Genomic DNA, 16,302 nt, shown 5'->3' on the forward strand with positions numbered 1-16,302 from the left:
CAAGGGCCCGGGAGTGGCGTCTGTGTTCACTGTGCTGGCGGTGCCTGCGATGGCAGACCAAAGGCACGAACTGCCCGGTGTCACTCCACCTTCCGGGTGTTTGGGAGGAGCTGGAGAGCCGGTATCTCTCTGGAGCTTGGGTTTGGATAATGCATCAGAAGCTGTTTGGATGCCACGCTGCCCGGGGCTCGCACTGGTGCATCCCGCCTGCTGACCCAGATCCAGGCTGCTGGGACCACACCTGCTCTCCAGGCACTCTGGGCTGGAGCAGGATGGCAAGGTCATCGTTCCCAGGGTCCCAGCAGCCCAGCCTCGCAGGATCATGTGTCCCCAGGGACACTGTCTGCTTTCCATTTCTGTGCTGCGGCATGAGGGCCGGCCTTTCTTTCCAGGCCAGGAGGCTGCCGGCTCAGTGTCTCGGGGGTCTGAACAGGACCTTTGTCCCTGTTCCATGGAGCTGATCTTGGCCCCAGGAGCACTCTCTCCTCCCCAGGGCCTTGCCGTGACTGTTTGCCCGTGGGGCTCAGTGGACATCCCACCTGCACACACCTGTCCTTGACCTGTACCACTGGCTTCCCTCACCTCCTGCTGAGCTTGGATCTGAAATGGCCCTAAAGGCCCTCATGTGAAAGGTTTGGTCCCCAGTCCCTGGCACCATTGGGAGGTGGGGCCTCCTAGAAGGTAGGTAGGTCACTGGGGTCGTGCCTTGGAGGAGCTGTTGGACTCCAGGCCCCTTCTCATCTCTCTTCAAGTGCTGGCTGCCAGGAGGGGGACAGGCTCCTCTGTCATGCACTCCTGCCGTGATGTGCCGGGCAGCCATAGGCCCAAGCAACAGGGCCAGGTGACCAAGGACTGAGACCTGGGAGACCATTAGCCAGATTAACCTTTTCCCTCATTAAGGGGATTATCTCAGGTAGTTTGCCATAGTGGCAGAACACTGGCTGGTGTACCTCCTGCACGTTCCCTATTTTAGTCCTTCACCACCGACTGACCAGTACCTCCAACCCCCGGGAACTGTGGCTGTCCATCTGGCAAAACCCAACCTGGAGCAGTCCGACTGCCTGCCTGCCTGCCTTCTGGAGCTTGCTGAGCGCTGTAGAAGGAACGTGCACATCAAATTCATGCTTTCCAGCTTCAGCAGGGCCCCGAGCCCCTGAGTCTCTTCATGCTTCCTTAGTGAGTTGACTCTGACCGTCGACCATCACGGACCCCCCAGCAGGCCATCCTCCCCCAGCCCTACGCCCGGGTCCTCCGCCTCCCTCCAAGCCCGCCCTCCTACCTGAAGCCCACCTGCCTCTGTTCTGCTGCTGCTTCCGCAGGAACGTGCCCTTTCCTTACTTTGCTTGGCCAATGGCCAGGTGTTTGGGATTTGGGTCATCCGTCCTTCCTGTGGGAAGCCCTCTCTGGGGGCTCCTCCTAGCCACCCGGCCGGGCCCATCTCTGCACTCTCACCCCATTCTCTCCCCGGGGGATGGGGCGGTGCTCCTGCTCTGTGATCTGCTCCTGGTTACTGTCCTGTGGCCACAACTGAAGCAGAGACACGGTCAGGCCATGCGTCAGGTCCCCGGTGGCAAGGAGAGCATGGTGGGCCAGGGGCCAGTGGGTGCTGACCAGTGCGTTGCAAGTGGCCCAGGGCAGTGCTCCCCCCAGCTGTCCTCCCCTCCTGTACCCCACCCTCTGTTGAAACTCAGCCCACAGCTCACCTCCCCGTCCCTCTGGGCAGCCAGACCTTGTGGGCAGGAGCTTGGGCTGAACCTCGGTATATTCCTCACAGCTCAGAACATTCTGGACAAATGGAGATGTAACAAGACACCCTTCCTGGATGCCTGTATGAGTTTCCTGTTGCTGCTGTAACAAATCACGCAGACTCAGTGCTTTGAACAACTCAGATTTATTCTGTGACGGTTCTGGAGGTCAGGTGCGGGCAGGGCCTGTTTCTAGAGGCTCTTCTGGAGGCTCCAGGGGGATCTGCCCCCTTGGTTTTCCCCGCCTCTGAGGGCGCCTGCAGTCTTGGCTCACAGCCCCTTCCTCCCTGGCTCTGACTTCTGCATGTGTCCCCACATCTCCTCTGACTCTGAGGACCCTTGTGACTATGTTGGGCACCTGGATAATCCAGGACCGTCTCCCCACCGGGAGATCCTCATCTTAAGGACACCTACAAAGCCCCTGTTACCCTGTCAACTAACCTCCCCAGGGTCTAGAAACGGGCTCCGGATGTCTTTGGGGGTCATTATTTGGTAGATGGTCATCTGACCACCACTGTAGTCTTTATGAGGATGGAAGGATTGAAACGGAGGCCACGATTCTCCGTTCTCTGCTGCTTCAGCTCCGCCCGGACAGCGGGACGCAGTCTTTCCTGTGGGTGGAGGACAGCGCCTCGAGGCTCCGGGGGGGTGCATCGTTTGTAAAGCTCCCAGAGCTTGGTCCTGAAGAGCCGGCCCACGAAGACGTAGATCACGGGGTTCAGGCAGCTGTTGGCGAAGGCCAGGGAGTTGGCCAGCTGCAGACCCAGGTCGATGGGCTCCTCCCAGGAGCAGCCCCGGACGGCCCCCACCCGGAACAGGAACTCCAGGAAGGCGAAGAGGTGGTAGGGCGCCCAGCACACCAGGAAGGCCCCCACGAGCGCCAGGATCAGCGCCGTGGTCTTGCCGTCGCTGGGGCCCCCACACCGGGCCCTGCCGACGGCCTCCCGCCCTCGCAGGGAGGCCAGGATGTGCCCGTTGAAGAAGAGGATGGCGGCCAGGGGGAGCAGGAAGCCCAGCACGGTCAGCTCCACCATCCTGGCCACGTGCCAGGCCTGGTGGGGCAGCAGCAGGACGCAGGCGGAGATGTTCAGCTCAGGGACGGCTTCCACGGACCGCAGCAGGAACGTGGGGGTGCTCAGGAGGCCCCCCACCACCCAGATGAGCGCACAGGTGGCCTGGGCCTGCCGGCGTCGCCGCCGCCTCCGGCTGGCCATGGGGTGCACCAGCACCTGGTAGCGGTCCTGGCTGATGGCCACCACCAGGAAGATGCTGGTGAACAGGTTGGCCTTGATGACCCCGCTGACCACGCGGCAGAGGAGGGCGCCGAAGGGCCAGTGGAACTCGTTCCAGATGTTCTCCGCCCAGAAGGGCAGGCCCAAGACGAACACCAGGTCGGAAGCCGCCAGGTTGGCGAGGTAGATCTCCGCTGCATTCAGTCGCCGGCGTGGCAGGAGGAGGACGGACAGGACGAGAAGGTTCCCCAGGAGGCCCAGGGAGCAGATGGCAAGGAGGAAGGCAGGCAGCACTCTGTGCAGCAGGGCCCAGGCCTCGGAGGCGCCCTCGCAGGAGGTGGCGTTGGGAGGGGCCTGCAGGCTGCCGTTGGAGGACTGGAGCTCCAGGAGGACCTGGGATGCCATCCACAGTGACCTGAAATGAGAAGAGTCGGGGCTAGTGCAGGGGGAGGCAAAACCCAGCCCACGGGCCACCCTGCCTGCGCCTGCTCTGAACAATAAAGTTTTATTGGCACATGTCCACATCACTTGCATATACCTGTGGCCATTTCCGTGTTACGACAGCAGAGTTGACGGCTGCAACAGCACCCCTGGCCTGGAGCTGACCCTACTCACCAGCTGTTCCTCTAGAGGAGGAGGTTGCTGATGTCTGGTGGAGAGGAAGAGAACAGGACTTTGCCCTTGAGTTCAAATGCTGGCACAACCACTTGTGGCCTGCGTGGGCCCACTGACTTTTCCTTTCCTTTGGGGATCTGTCTATTGAGTGCTTAGCGTGGTGCCCGGGGGAAAAGAAAGTGCTCAAAAGAAGGCGGCAGCGATTAGACTTACTGGAGACCATTTCATGATTGTTACGAAAGAGCTGAACAAATGTTTAGTGAGCATCTACTTCCTGCACTTTGCAAGGTCCTGGAGATTCACAGGACAGAGCAGCCCCAACTCTGTGGGGCTTGCCGCCTGGAGGAGATGCAGGGTCATAACCTACGAGGGGACACACACAGGGCAAGAAGGAGGCACAGCCAGGGGAGCTGCTGGGGCTGGGCTGGCAGGGTGGATGGGTGGGGGCAAGAGTGAAGTGTTTCCGGAAGGAGATTCTTCTGCGCTTGGAAAACCTGGGCAACTGGATGGGAAGGAGAACACTCCCACTCATCAACGGCCGCTGGGTTCCAGGCACAGCTCTAAGTGTGTTACGTTTAAGTATTTCCTCATTTGATCTTCCAGCAGCTTGTCGTCGCCCTATGACCAACTGGACTTGTGCAGGGGGCGGTGTCTGTTGGACATGGAGTAGCGATGCCCAGTGTGCAATTAGGTATGCAAACCCGGTTTTCAGGGACAAATCTGGGATAAGGAAAAGTAACCGAGAGTTGCAGGCCCATGGAGGGAACCCTGGAGGGGGCGTGCAGATGGAGGGGGAGGGACAGAAGAGCAGGAGACCCGGGAATGATGCTTTGGTGGCTGTGAAGTTCCACGGCACGCAGGACGGGGCAGCTCTGATACAGAGCAGGAGGAAGATCTTGCTCTTGCCACCGTGGGACTGTCCGCCACGGTTGTTTGCTTTGCAGTCTGGCAAAATGCTTTAAGTTTGCAGTGAGCTCTTCTGCACGACGGGCCCTGAACCAAATGTCGAACAAAAATCCAAGTCTGGACTTTCTGTTTCTCAAGGAGGGGGCCAGCGTGCAGCGCCTGCGAGATGTTCTTGGCAAGTCCCGCTCCATGATGCGGAGGGTTGGGGTTGGCAGAAACACAGCCCCCAAAGGTGTCTGGGTCCTTGCCCCTCCCCTGGGGCCCATGAATATTATCTTTCATGATGTCATTGGATCATGGGTCACGGGGTGGGGAGTGTCTTGGGTCATCCACATGGGCTCCATGGCATCCTGCGGGTCCTCGTAAGGCGGGTGGGCAGGTCAGGGAGAGATGTGACCAGGCCGTGCTGGGGCCTAGAAGATGGGGGAGGGGCTGCACGCACAGGATGAGCTGGCCTCTGGGAGCTCCGGAGGAACACGGCCTGGCCACCCCTGTCCTTAGGCGTGGCCTCCAGAAGTGTAAGAGAATTAATTTGTGTCGTTTCAAGCCACGGAATTCGTGGTGCTTTGTTGGAGCAGACACAGGACACTGATGCCCAGCCCAAGATGTCAGCTCCCCCACCTATGCAGGAGCCTCAGCTTGGATCTGACGGGGTCAGCAGGCTTTGCCCTCCACTCCACAGCAGCCACAGCACGTGTCTGCTGAAGCCAGGGTGGTCTTTACTAGCTGGGGTTAAAGTTGGCCAGAGGAGAAATCTTCCTTCCTTAGTTCTTAGCTTCAGTGCTGAAATTTTTCCTGGCACGTAGTAAGTGCTCAGTAAACCACAGCTCTTGATGGCAGTAATTTGCTCTGCTTTGAAAAACTCACTGGGGACACTGGGCATCTCTACCAAAGATGGGAAGTCTGTAATTTCTAAATGAGGTTTTGTGAGTTTCCCTGGCATGGGCTATGTGGCAAGTTCAAAATTTTCTTCACTAAATTAGCCCTCCTCAGATGAACTCCAATGTCAACAGTCAGGCGGTGACAAGGACACTGGGAATATAGACAGAGTGGGTGAGAAGTCAGCACCGTCAAGAGCAAGGCGGTGCTTCCAAGCCGAACACAACCCGAGCAGTGATTGTCCTTAGGAAATCTTGTAAGCCAGCTGGGAGGGATTTATTTTCATAAATCAGAATCTGTATATGGTGAGGGCAGAGTCCCTGTGAGGGCAGATGGCTGTATTTGGCACTGATGCGTTACTTTTGTTTTCTTTTTTATTTCCTACAGTCCTTTATTTGTTCTTTTTAGATATACGTGAGAGTAGAATGTATTTTGATGTATTCTACATACATGGAGTAAAACTATTCTACTTAGATCCCATTCTTGTGGTTGAACATGATGTGGAGTCATACTGGTGGTGAACTCACACATGAACATAAGAAAGTTCTGTCTGATTCATTCTATTGTCTTTCCTATTCCCATCTCCCCTCCCTTCATTCCCTTTTGTCTAATCCAATGAACTTCTAACCCCCCAACCCCCATTGTGTGTTGGCATCCACACATCAGAGAGAACATTCAGCCTTTGGTTTTTGGGGATTGGCTTATTTCACTTAGCACGATAGTCTCTAGTTCCATTCATTTAGAGGCAGAAGCCATAATTTCATTCTTTATGGCTGAGTAATACTTCATTGTGTCTATATACCATTTTTCTTTACCCTATTGAAGGGCACCTAGATTGGTTCCATAGCTTAGCTATTGTGGATTGAGCTGCTAGACACATTGAAGAGACTGTGCACTGTAGTATGCTGATTTTAAGTCCTTTGGGTATAGACCGAGGAGTGGGATAACTGGGTCAAATGGTGGTTCCATTCCAAGTTTTGTGAGGAATCTCCACACTGCTTTCCATAGTGGTTGCACAACTTGCGGCCCCACCAGCAGTGTATTGTATGAGTGTGCCTTTCCCCACATCCTCACCAACACTTATTGTTGCTTGCATTCTTGATAATTGCCATTCTGACAGGAGTGAGATGGAATCTGATAAACAAATTCAGCAAAGTAGCAGGATATAAAATTAACACCCATAAACCAATTGTGTTCCTATACAGCAAAGAGGAATCTACTGAAAAAGAAATTAGGAGCACTATCCCATTCACAAGAGCCTGAAAAGCAACCACCACCACCACAACAAACAAAAACGAACTTGGGATTCAATCTAACAAAAGAGGTGAAAGACCTCTACACTGGAGACTCCAGAACACTAAAGAAAGAAACTGAAGAAGACCTTAGGAGATGGAAAGATTCCCATGTTCTTGGACAGGCAGAATCAATATTGTCAAAGTGGCCCTACTACCAAGAGCATTGTACAGATTTAAAGCAATTCCTATTAAAACCCCAATGACATTCTTCATAGAAATAGAGAAAGCAGTCATGCAACTCATTGGGAAAAAACAAGAGGCCCAGAAGAGCCAAAGCAATCCTCAGTGAGGAGAGTGAAGCAGGAGACATCACAGAACCAGACTTAGATCATCCTGCAGAGTCTAGTGACAGAGACAGCAGTGCGGACGAGTTCCACTTGACTGTGACATAAAGGGTGACGGGAACCTTCCCTAGCTGCTCCAAACACTCTTCCTCATTCCCCTAATCTGAAAAATCAATTAAAGCCGAAACCAGGCATGAGATTGATCAGAATTGTTTCTGTTAAGTCATCTGCACTTAAGAACATAGATGCTGCCGACGTACAGGTGTAAGGGAAGCTTTCCGTTTGTTAGATTCTTTTTTTTTTTTTTTTAACAGATGTGATCTCTTCCTTTTTAGATTCATAAGAGAGAAAAAAAATAAAAGGTGGTCATTTACTTACCGGAATGGAAAATGAAAACGCTCACAACTTGGGCTGGGTCTTCTCCTGGCGAGGACAGCCTTCGGAGGTGTTCTGTGCTGGGACCTCTGGGGGCATGTGACAGCCTTCAGTGAAACCGTCTCTGCTCCTGTGATGTCACGGGGAGGGGGGGTTGGCTGAAAAGTGAGTCTTGGCTGGAGAAGGTGGTCCAGCTTTGGAGAGGGAAACTCACTGTCTTTCGCTTTACTCAGCCTCCTCTCCCCGCTTCTTGGGTAACATCCGGGAGGCTGGCCCTGCTGCCCGAGACGCGCACCGCACACAGGCCCTGCATCCCAGTGTTGGCACCGTGCCAACCTCCGCCTCTGCTGAGGGGTGATCTCCCTGTCACAGTCGGCCCCCCAGTGCCTGGGACTCGGCCTCACTTTGGCTGGAGATGGCTTGCGCCTCCCCTTTTGCATTTTGGTCATGAAGGGTGGGTGGCCTGGAATCCACCCGCGTGGACAGTGACACACACAGCGGGCGGGGCAGAGGCTGACTCATGGGGGCTCGGGGATGAGTGAGGCCTCGGCGCGTCCCCCGTCCTCCCGGGCAGATCTGGAGTCTGGTTTTGATCTGTCTGCGTTGGTGGAGTTACACTACGCAGGACCCCACATTTCAGAAAAGAGGAAATTCATTCCTGGCTTTCCTGGGGGGGGGGGGACAGGCAACGGGCCCTTCCTCAGGAGGCCACTGACCAGGAGCCCAGCTGTGCCAGCTCCCCGGCTTCTTGCAGGGCCTCACCTGCCAACTCGGGGCTCCTGAGGGGCCGGCCCCCCCGCCGCGCCCCCACGCCTGCCACACAGAGTGTTCCTTTGTCTGCAGAATCGGGCCTGGCCTGGCTCTCCTGTTTTCTGTTACTGATGTCTGGGGGATGGACGCACTCTCGAAGGGGGTCCAGGGGCATTCCAAGATCGGATTGGTAGAGGACACGTGGGGAGCTGGCATGGGCCTCTGGGGACATTCCTTACCATCCAGGCACCTCTCGGGGGGGGGGTGGGGGGCGTTGGGCAGGGGCCTCACACTGTCCTTGGGTGGATTTTAGCCAGAGAACAGCACCGAGTCCCCTTCTTTCCTCCTGTGGCTACGCAGCGGGGGTCTGGCTAGCCAGCCACTGACGACGCCTCCCTCAGCTGGGAGATGAGACTGCCCTGGTCTGGGAGGCTCCTTCCCAGCTGTCCCCCTGCCAAGTGTCTATTTACTCTCCCGCGGCCGGAGACAGTCCTGCCAAGAGGGGGGCTCCGCGGGTCTGAGCTCAGCTTTGCTCACCCGGAAGACGGAGGGTGGAGAGAACGGCCCTGTGCAGGGCCACTGATGGGGGCCGAGGAAGCCAGACTTCCAGGGGTCAGTCTGTGGCGGCCTTGACCGAGGCGGGGGAGCTCTCTGATGAGACTCGTCCAGCTGTCCCTGGCCCTGGATGGAGACTGGGAAGCAGACCCTTGATCCAAGGGAGCAGAGGGTCTCCCTCGGTGGGGAGTGGGCCAAGGGCAGTGTGAGGCAGCCCCCCGGCTCCGTGCTCACCCACCAGGCAGGTGGACAGATGCACAGAGTCACAGTCGTGATGGTCCACCTGAGCGGGTCCCGGGCATTCAGAGACCCCCAGGTGGGGCGTGGGCCTGAGCCCACGGGCTGGCCGAGGTGCAGGCCTGAGCGCTGCTCCAGGACAGGAAGGGGCGGTTGGCGGCACAAGCTCCACTGGGCCAGGGCTTCCGAGGACGAGGAAAGTCCAAGAACCCAGCCTCCGGCTCCAGCCCTGCGTCCACCCGCCTGGGAGAGGAAGGGCCGCCCACCTGGCAGTGGGCTCACGAGACCCTCTCCTTAGGGGAGTTATGAGGCCCCCATGGTGAACATGGTCTGGGACCTGGACCATGGAGATCTCCCCAGGGACACTTGGAAGGGACTTGTGGCTGGGAGAATCAGCTATGCTTCTCCGTCTTCTAAAACCTGTCAGGCCAGGTCACTTCTGAACTTGAAACCCTCCTAGGCTCTGTGCCAGGCACAGGCAGGGGCTGGACAGTGGCCTACAGGGCCATACAGGCCAGACCTGGCTACCTCCCAAGCATCCATCTCGTGGTCCCTGCCCAGCTCTCCCAGCAGCCTTGGGCCTTCTTGCTCTGTTTTGGACACGCCCTATCCTCTCCCACCTCAGGGCCTTTGCACTGCCAGCTCCCTCGGCCCACCCTTCCCAGAGACTCACTCACACCCTCACTCTCTCAGCTGCTTCCCATCTCCACAAGTCCCTCAGGTGAGAGAGCCTCTGGAACAGCCTCTCCTTTTGTGCCCAGCTCTGTGGTTCTTCACAACCCTGTCACCTCCTACATGTATGCACTCCTGTGTCTGTGTTCACTTCCTGTCTTCCTCGCCAGCATTTGAGCTCCACAGGGCAAGGAACTTATCTCTGTGGATCAAAGTCCCATTTCCTCTCTCAGAGATGATACACAGTAGTTGCTCAATAAATACTTGCTGAATGAATTCACGACCCCAGGCATTTATAGATAAAAGCATCAACAGTTTGTCTTATGCCAACAAACATGTCTTTGCCCTTGGACTGGAATATGCATCGCCAGCCTCTGGGCCTCCAGCCTGCAGACAGCACCTCAGAGGACTTCTTAGCCTTCATAATCACACGAGCTGATTCCTCATAATAAATCTCTCTCTGTCATCTATTTCTCAGGAGAGTCCTAATAGGCAGAGTCTGGGGAGACTGCATGGAGGGGGGACATTTGAGCTGGGTTTTGAGAGATGGATAGGAGTTGGAAGGCTGAGAAGGGCGTGTGCAAGGACAGCGTGTGAATTATAAAATGCAGAAGCCCTGTGCGAGGCCCCTGGGAGCTCGGAGCAGGCCGCACGCCGCTCTGATTCTTCTTTCCAGGAAGACCACTGGGTCCAGCTGGGTTTGGAAAGACCGCCCTGGGCAGGCCTTATAAGGACCCATGGTTTGGTGCAGAGAAGATTAAACAGAGCTCCTCAGGGCGGAGTGAGTGGTGTGCTGAGTGGGTGCAGGAGACGGGCCAGCCCCACTCAAGACCTCTGGGGACAGTGGGGGACTTGGCGGTCTTAGGAATGTTCCAGTCCTGCCTACTTTTGAAAGTTGCTGGGAGAAGCCAGGGCCAGGGCCAACGCTGCACTGTCTGGCTGCCCGTGGGCACCCTGGGCATGAAGATGCCCCTGTGTCTTCCCATCCTGCGCCCTCCTGTTCAGCAGCCTTGATGCCTGGTGGTCGTGTGCAGCAAAGAACGAGGCGGAGACGTGATGGCTGCCTTTACGGTGCATGGGGTTGCCTTGGGACGGCCAGCACCTAACTTGAGCATTGGCCACACTGATCCCCAGGACAGGAATGCTTCCAGGGGCTGCAAGACTCTGGGCACAGGGCTACTGGGATAGCTGAAGACACCTGTACCCCTTCTGGAAGACCTGGGATCACTCTGGACTGTTCTCGTCCTGGATGGAGGGCAGCTACCAACTGAAATGCATGTGTCATTATAATCCATGAGCTCTGTGAAAAAAAAAATAATAGGACACAGTGGCCCATGACACAGAGAGGAGTGGGGACTTGTGCTCAGGGAGGCTGTTCAGGGAGGCAGCACGTCCTGTGCCAGGTCCTGGAGTATGAGAAGAAACCAGCTGTGGAGTAGGAGGCACACACAGCATAAGCAAAGGCCCTGGGGCTCAGTGGCTGGAACAACTGAGGAGGCTGTGTGCAGAGTGTGGATATCTGGAGAGTGGTGGGGCAGGCAGAGGCCATCTCGACCCAGCCTGCTAGAGCACTGTGGGGAGTTTGGAGTTTCCTGGTTCAATGACATCGAAAGGGAGGGAGGGAAGATCAGGCAAAGGGAACGCTGAGCTCTGAGGCAGTCCCCAGGAGCGCCAGGCAACCTGTGGGGGTTCTGATGCTGAGATAAACCTTCAGAGCTGCTAGGGGGTGAGACAAGGGGGTGAGACGGCTGGGGTGCCCTGCAGAGGTGGCCTGGGCCCTCCCGGTGGCCCAGCACCACAGCCAATGGGGAAGGAAGCTGTGTTTGGAAGATCACCTGGCTCCTGTGTGGCAGATGGGTCACAGGTGGGGGGCGGGCAGTCAAGGAGGAAGTGAGCTGGTGCGGGGATTCCCTGGGGACACATGGTGGGTGGGAGAGGGCAGGAGGGGGATCCAAGAGCTTTCCCAGATCTAGATATCTACCTACCTACCTATCTACCTACCTACCTACCTGCCTACCTACTTACCTACCTACCTACCTACCTGCCTACCTACTTACCTACCTACCTATCTACCTACCTACCTGCCTACCTACTTACCTATCTACCTACCTACCTACCTGCCTACCTATCTACCTACCTACCTACCTACCTACCTATCTACCTACCTGCCTACCTACCTACCTACCTACCTATCTACCTACCTACCTACCTATCTACCTACCTGCCTACCTACCTACCTACCTACCTATCTACCTACCTACCTACCTATCTACCTACCTGCCTACCTACCTACCTACCTACCTATCTACCTACCTACCTACCTACCTGCCTACCTACCTACCTATCTACCTACCTGTCTACCTACTTATCTACCTACTTACCTATCTACCTACCTGCCTACCTACCTACCTATCTACCTACCTACCTACCTATATACCTACCTACCTATCTACCTACCTACCTATCTACCTACCTACCTACCTACCTATCTACCTACCTACCTGCCTATCTACCTACTTACCTATCTACCTACCTACTTTCCTACCTACCTACCTGCCTACCTACCTACCTGCCTACCTACCTACCTACCTACCTATCTACCTATCTACCTACCTGCCTATCTACCTACCTACCTACCGATCTACCTACTTAACTATCTACCTACCTGCCTGTCTACCTACCTACCTATCTACCTACCTACCTGCCTACCTACCTACCTACCTGCCTACCTACCTACCTATCTACCTACCTACCTACCTATCTACCTACCTACCTACCTATCTACCTACCTACCTACCTACCTATCTACCTACCTACCTGCCTATCTACCTACTTACCTATCTACCTACCTACTTTCCTACCTACCTACCTGCCTACCTACCTACCTGCCTACCTACCTACCTACCTACCTATCTACCTATCTACCTACCTGCCTATCTACCTACCTACCTACCGATCTACCTACTTAACTATCTACCTACCTGCCTGTCTACCTACCTACCTATCTACCTACCTACCTGCCTACCTACCTACCTATCTACCTACCTACCTACCTGCCTACCTACCTACCTACCTACCTACCTATCTACCTACCTGCCTATCTACCTACCTACCTACAGATCTACCTACTTAACTATCTACCTACCTGCCTGTCTACCTACCTACCTATCTACCTACCTACCTATCTACCTACCTACCTACCTACCTACCTACCTACCTGCCTGCCTACCTACCTACCTACCTGCCTGTCTACCTACCTACCTATCTACCTACCTACCTATCTACCTACCTACCTACCTACCTGCCTACCTACCTACCTGCCTGCTTACTTACCTACCTATCTGTGGGTCTATCCCCCATCTCAAGAGTTCTTTCAAGGACTTGGCTTATAGGATAGGGGGTCCGACTGAGACCAAGCTTTGCAGGGGTCCCTTAGGAACCCAGGCAGGGCCGATGCTGCCATCTTGAGGCAGAACTTCCCCTTCAGGGACTCTGGGTGTTTGCTCTCAGCCCTGCACTGAGTCCACTGTGGAGAAGCCCAGCTGGTTGCCAAGGGCGACCTCCTTTATGTACTGCCAGGGGTCTATAAGGTGCTAACCCCCTCTGCCAAGTGCCCCACCGTAATACCCACGTTCACATCCATCTAAGTAACTGTGCAAGGATCGCGGCCACATGGGTACATGAAACCCTCCGTCACACACGGTATGAAGAGCCATAATTCTGTCTGAGATTAGTCAGAGGACCATGCAGACAGACAAGAACAAGGGTTAGGGTGGAGGCCCGGGGAGTCCAACATTTAGACTTCAGGTGAAGAAGGAGGTGCTGGGCAAGGAGACCATGAAGATCCAGGCGCCAATCAAATCCAGGAGGCTGGGGTCCACCCATCAGATGGAATGGGCCCGCCCCCTTGCAGGACTTGTCAGGGCCTGTAACATGCACACAGGCACGTGGAGCCCCGTGAGGAGGCGTGCTAATCACATTTCCTGGACTCATTTAATCAGAAACCAGGGCGGTGGTTATTTATTTATTTATTTAATTGTGAACCTTTGGGAAACTCTGGGGAATAAATAATGACACAAATAGTCAAAATTGTGAAAGTGGCCCTGCCCTCGGATTGCCTAAAAGGGCCCTGAGAAATGCCATCTGTGGGCAGGACGGGCCTCTTGAATTCCCCATCCTGAAGGTGAGACACTGGGGCCTGACTTGGAGGTGAGTGGAGTGGAAACGCCTAGCCAGGGCTTGAATCCCTGCTCCACCCCTGAGGGCAGGGCCACCTGGGCCCTTCTCTGCCCTCTCCAGGAGCCGCTCTGCAGAGCTGGGGCATCGGATGAGGTGGAGGCAGCCGGGCTTGGTGGCTCCTGGAAGGAGCCGTTCCTGAGGTCGTCATCTTGCTGTTGCACAAGACAGAGGGAGTGTCAGCCCAGGGCCACCGGCTGTCCTCATGCAGCCAGACCTGGAGAGGAAGCAGATGCCTGTCGCTGGCCACTGTGGGGGCCACGGGTGACTCCTGTGGGGGAGGCTCGAATCCCCCTTCTGGCCATGGTTCAAGGCTGTGGATAAACAGCCTCCCTCCTGGTGGGCTCGGCCCAGCTGGGCCCTTTGGTGGGAGGCTCCCTGAGTCAGCCGGCCCTCGGGCCTGCGGGTGAAGACAGGAGCAGCACACCAGGCCTGGGGCCCTGGAGGAGGGGGCCTGGGCTGGCCCCTGAAGTGCCGTGTGACTTGGGAGAGGCCTCAGGACCCTCTGTTTGGAGGTGGCACGGCCTGTCTTTCCTAGGAAGCCCTCTCTCACGGCTCACAGGAGGTGGCAGGGCAGGGACTAGGCCTGGCCCCAAAGTTCTCCCCCTGTACCTGATATTCTACCCCAGTGGGAGGGGGGTGAGAGGAGCCACCCAGAGGCAGGTAATCGTGATTCTAGGTGAAGTGTCGCTGCAGGCGTCTCTGCGCGGGGACTTAGAGCCAGAGCAACAGAAGTGGCTGCCAGGAGTGGCGGGAGGTAGAATTAGGCACGACCCTGATGGGTGGGGTTTCTCTTTTGGGGTGATGAGGAGGGTCTGGCATTAACAGCGGCCACGGTCGCCCAACTCTGTAGATAATGAAAAGCTGGGGTGGGTGGACTGTATGACATGTGAGTCATCTCTCGACAAAACTGCTGTGACAAATGTGAGTACAAGGAGCGGCCACTGTCCCTGGGGGAGGCGACAGTGCAGAGGGCATGTGCAGGTGCCCCGTGGGGAGGGGCTCCACCGCAGCACGCCCACCCCAAGGTGAGGATGTCCTATGTGGAAAGCGCACTGGGTCCCCCCTTCCTCCCAGCCTCCCAGCGGGCAGCTCGGGGCACTGTCCACTCACTGGTGGTCCTCGCCCCCCCCACCCGACGTCGGACAGAAGAGGCTGGACACCCAAAGAATCGTCAGGAAGCAGGTTTATTGACTGTAGGGTCCAGAGGGGCGGATGCCTGAAATTCTCTGGATCTTGAGTCTGGAAATTCTTGGAACCTTATCCCCAAGGGGACGGGGGGTGCTGGATGCTTCCATTTTTGTAGAGTCTACATAAAAGAATATTTTTTCCCTTGAGTTCACAGAGAGTGCTTTTGGTCCCATGTTTTTTTAGATTAGTCAGAGGTTTTACAACAAAAGCAGAAGCGACACCATCAAGTCTCCGGTCACACTCAGTTTTTGCAAGATGGAGCAACTCGGCCTCACAAGACATAGGAAGCTCTGCCCCACATGGGGTTTTTTGTAGGAATTTTGGCTGATGTCCTGTGTAAAAAGCTTTCTGACGAGAGGAGGAACTTACAAGTTACAAATATGGTGGGGGTTTCTGCTGGATTATGGTGAGGGTCCCCCAGGTGGGGGTCTCCCGGGTGGGGGTCTCCTGGGTGGGGGTCTCCGGTCTGCTTGACCTCCAGCCTGCGCCTTGGTGGCTGCCACTGTCCACCGAGAGAGGATCAGATGGCTTATGGCCAACCCAGGGAAGATCTAGGTTCAAAATTCAAAGTACGGTTCCTACCGAATATTTGAAAAATTGTAAGTCAACCCTTGTGAACTGAGGGCCCTCCACTCAGGAGCACGGAGTCCCTCGGGTGCTCAACACAGTGTGAAATACTTGATGGGCCTCTTCGCCTTAGGCCTGGCCACAGCCAAAAACCGCAAACAGACTTAAACTTTCAGCAGTTGCATTGCAAACCACGACCTCTGTTACTTGTGGCTGACCACACGTCCCCTGGGCCGGGGCTGGGGGACAGTCAGGAAGCTGTGTGAGGCCTTGCAGTGGGGTCAGGGTCGGGTAATATGGTGATGACCCAGGACACAGCTGGTTCTTGGCCTGTGGAAGCACAAAGATGCCTCTCAAGTGGCTCCCTAAGTCAGCGTTGCCCTGATCTGGAGCAGGAGTTCCCGTGGGGTCACTTGATGTCCAGTTTGCTGCTGGCTCTGCCTCCCGTTTTATAGACAAAGTGATGTCGACGCGGTGGGCTCGCAAGAGCGAGCCCAGGGCAGGACTGGCTGGCAGGGCATCCACAGCCATGCTGTCCCACAGCCTGTGCCCCAGCCCTGATCCGGGAGCGTGTGTGAGTCCTTCAAAGGTGACCTTGGCTGCAGACTGGAGACCTGGGAGATGGTGGTGGCTAATATTGGAGGTGGAGAGGCCAACAGAGGACAGGTGGACATGGAAGTGGGTAGATCCAGCTCACACTCATGGGGTCGAGTCTCAAAGACGTGCCAACCCACCAGGTGGGAGGCATTAAAAAGAGGTGCAC

At 55.9% G+C, this 16,302-nt stretch overlaps 1 protein-coding gene across 1 annotated transcript; it reads right to left on the bottom strand.

Annotated features, from left to right (window-relative positions):
• Window positions 1-1,890: 1,890 nt before the first annotated feature.
• On the bottom strand, window positions 1,891-7,937 carry Bdkrb1 (bradykinin receptor B1). Its single transcript, XM_046441087.2, is given in 3 exon segments — window positions 1,891-2,391; window positions 2,393-3,392; window positions 7,335-7,937. Coding segments are annotated over 3 exon segments (1,515 nt in total). The 5' UTR covers window positions 7,781-7,937; the 3' UTR covers window positions 1,891-2,322.
• Window positions 7,938-16,302: the final 8,365 nt, after the last annotated feature.

This window comes from Marmota monax, unplaced genomic scaffold (genome assembly GCF_021218885.2).
Source record: "Marmota monax isolate L192 unplaced genomic scaffold, Marmota_monax_Labrador192_F-V1.1 WCK01_AAM20220418_F8-fsc00017, whole genome shotgun sequence".
NCBI lineage: Eukaryota > Metazoa > Chordata > Mammalia > Rodentia > Sciuridae > Marmota > Marmota monax.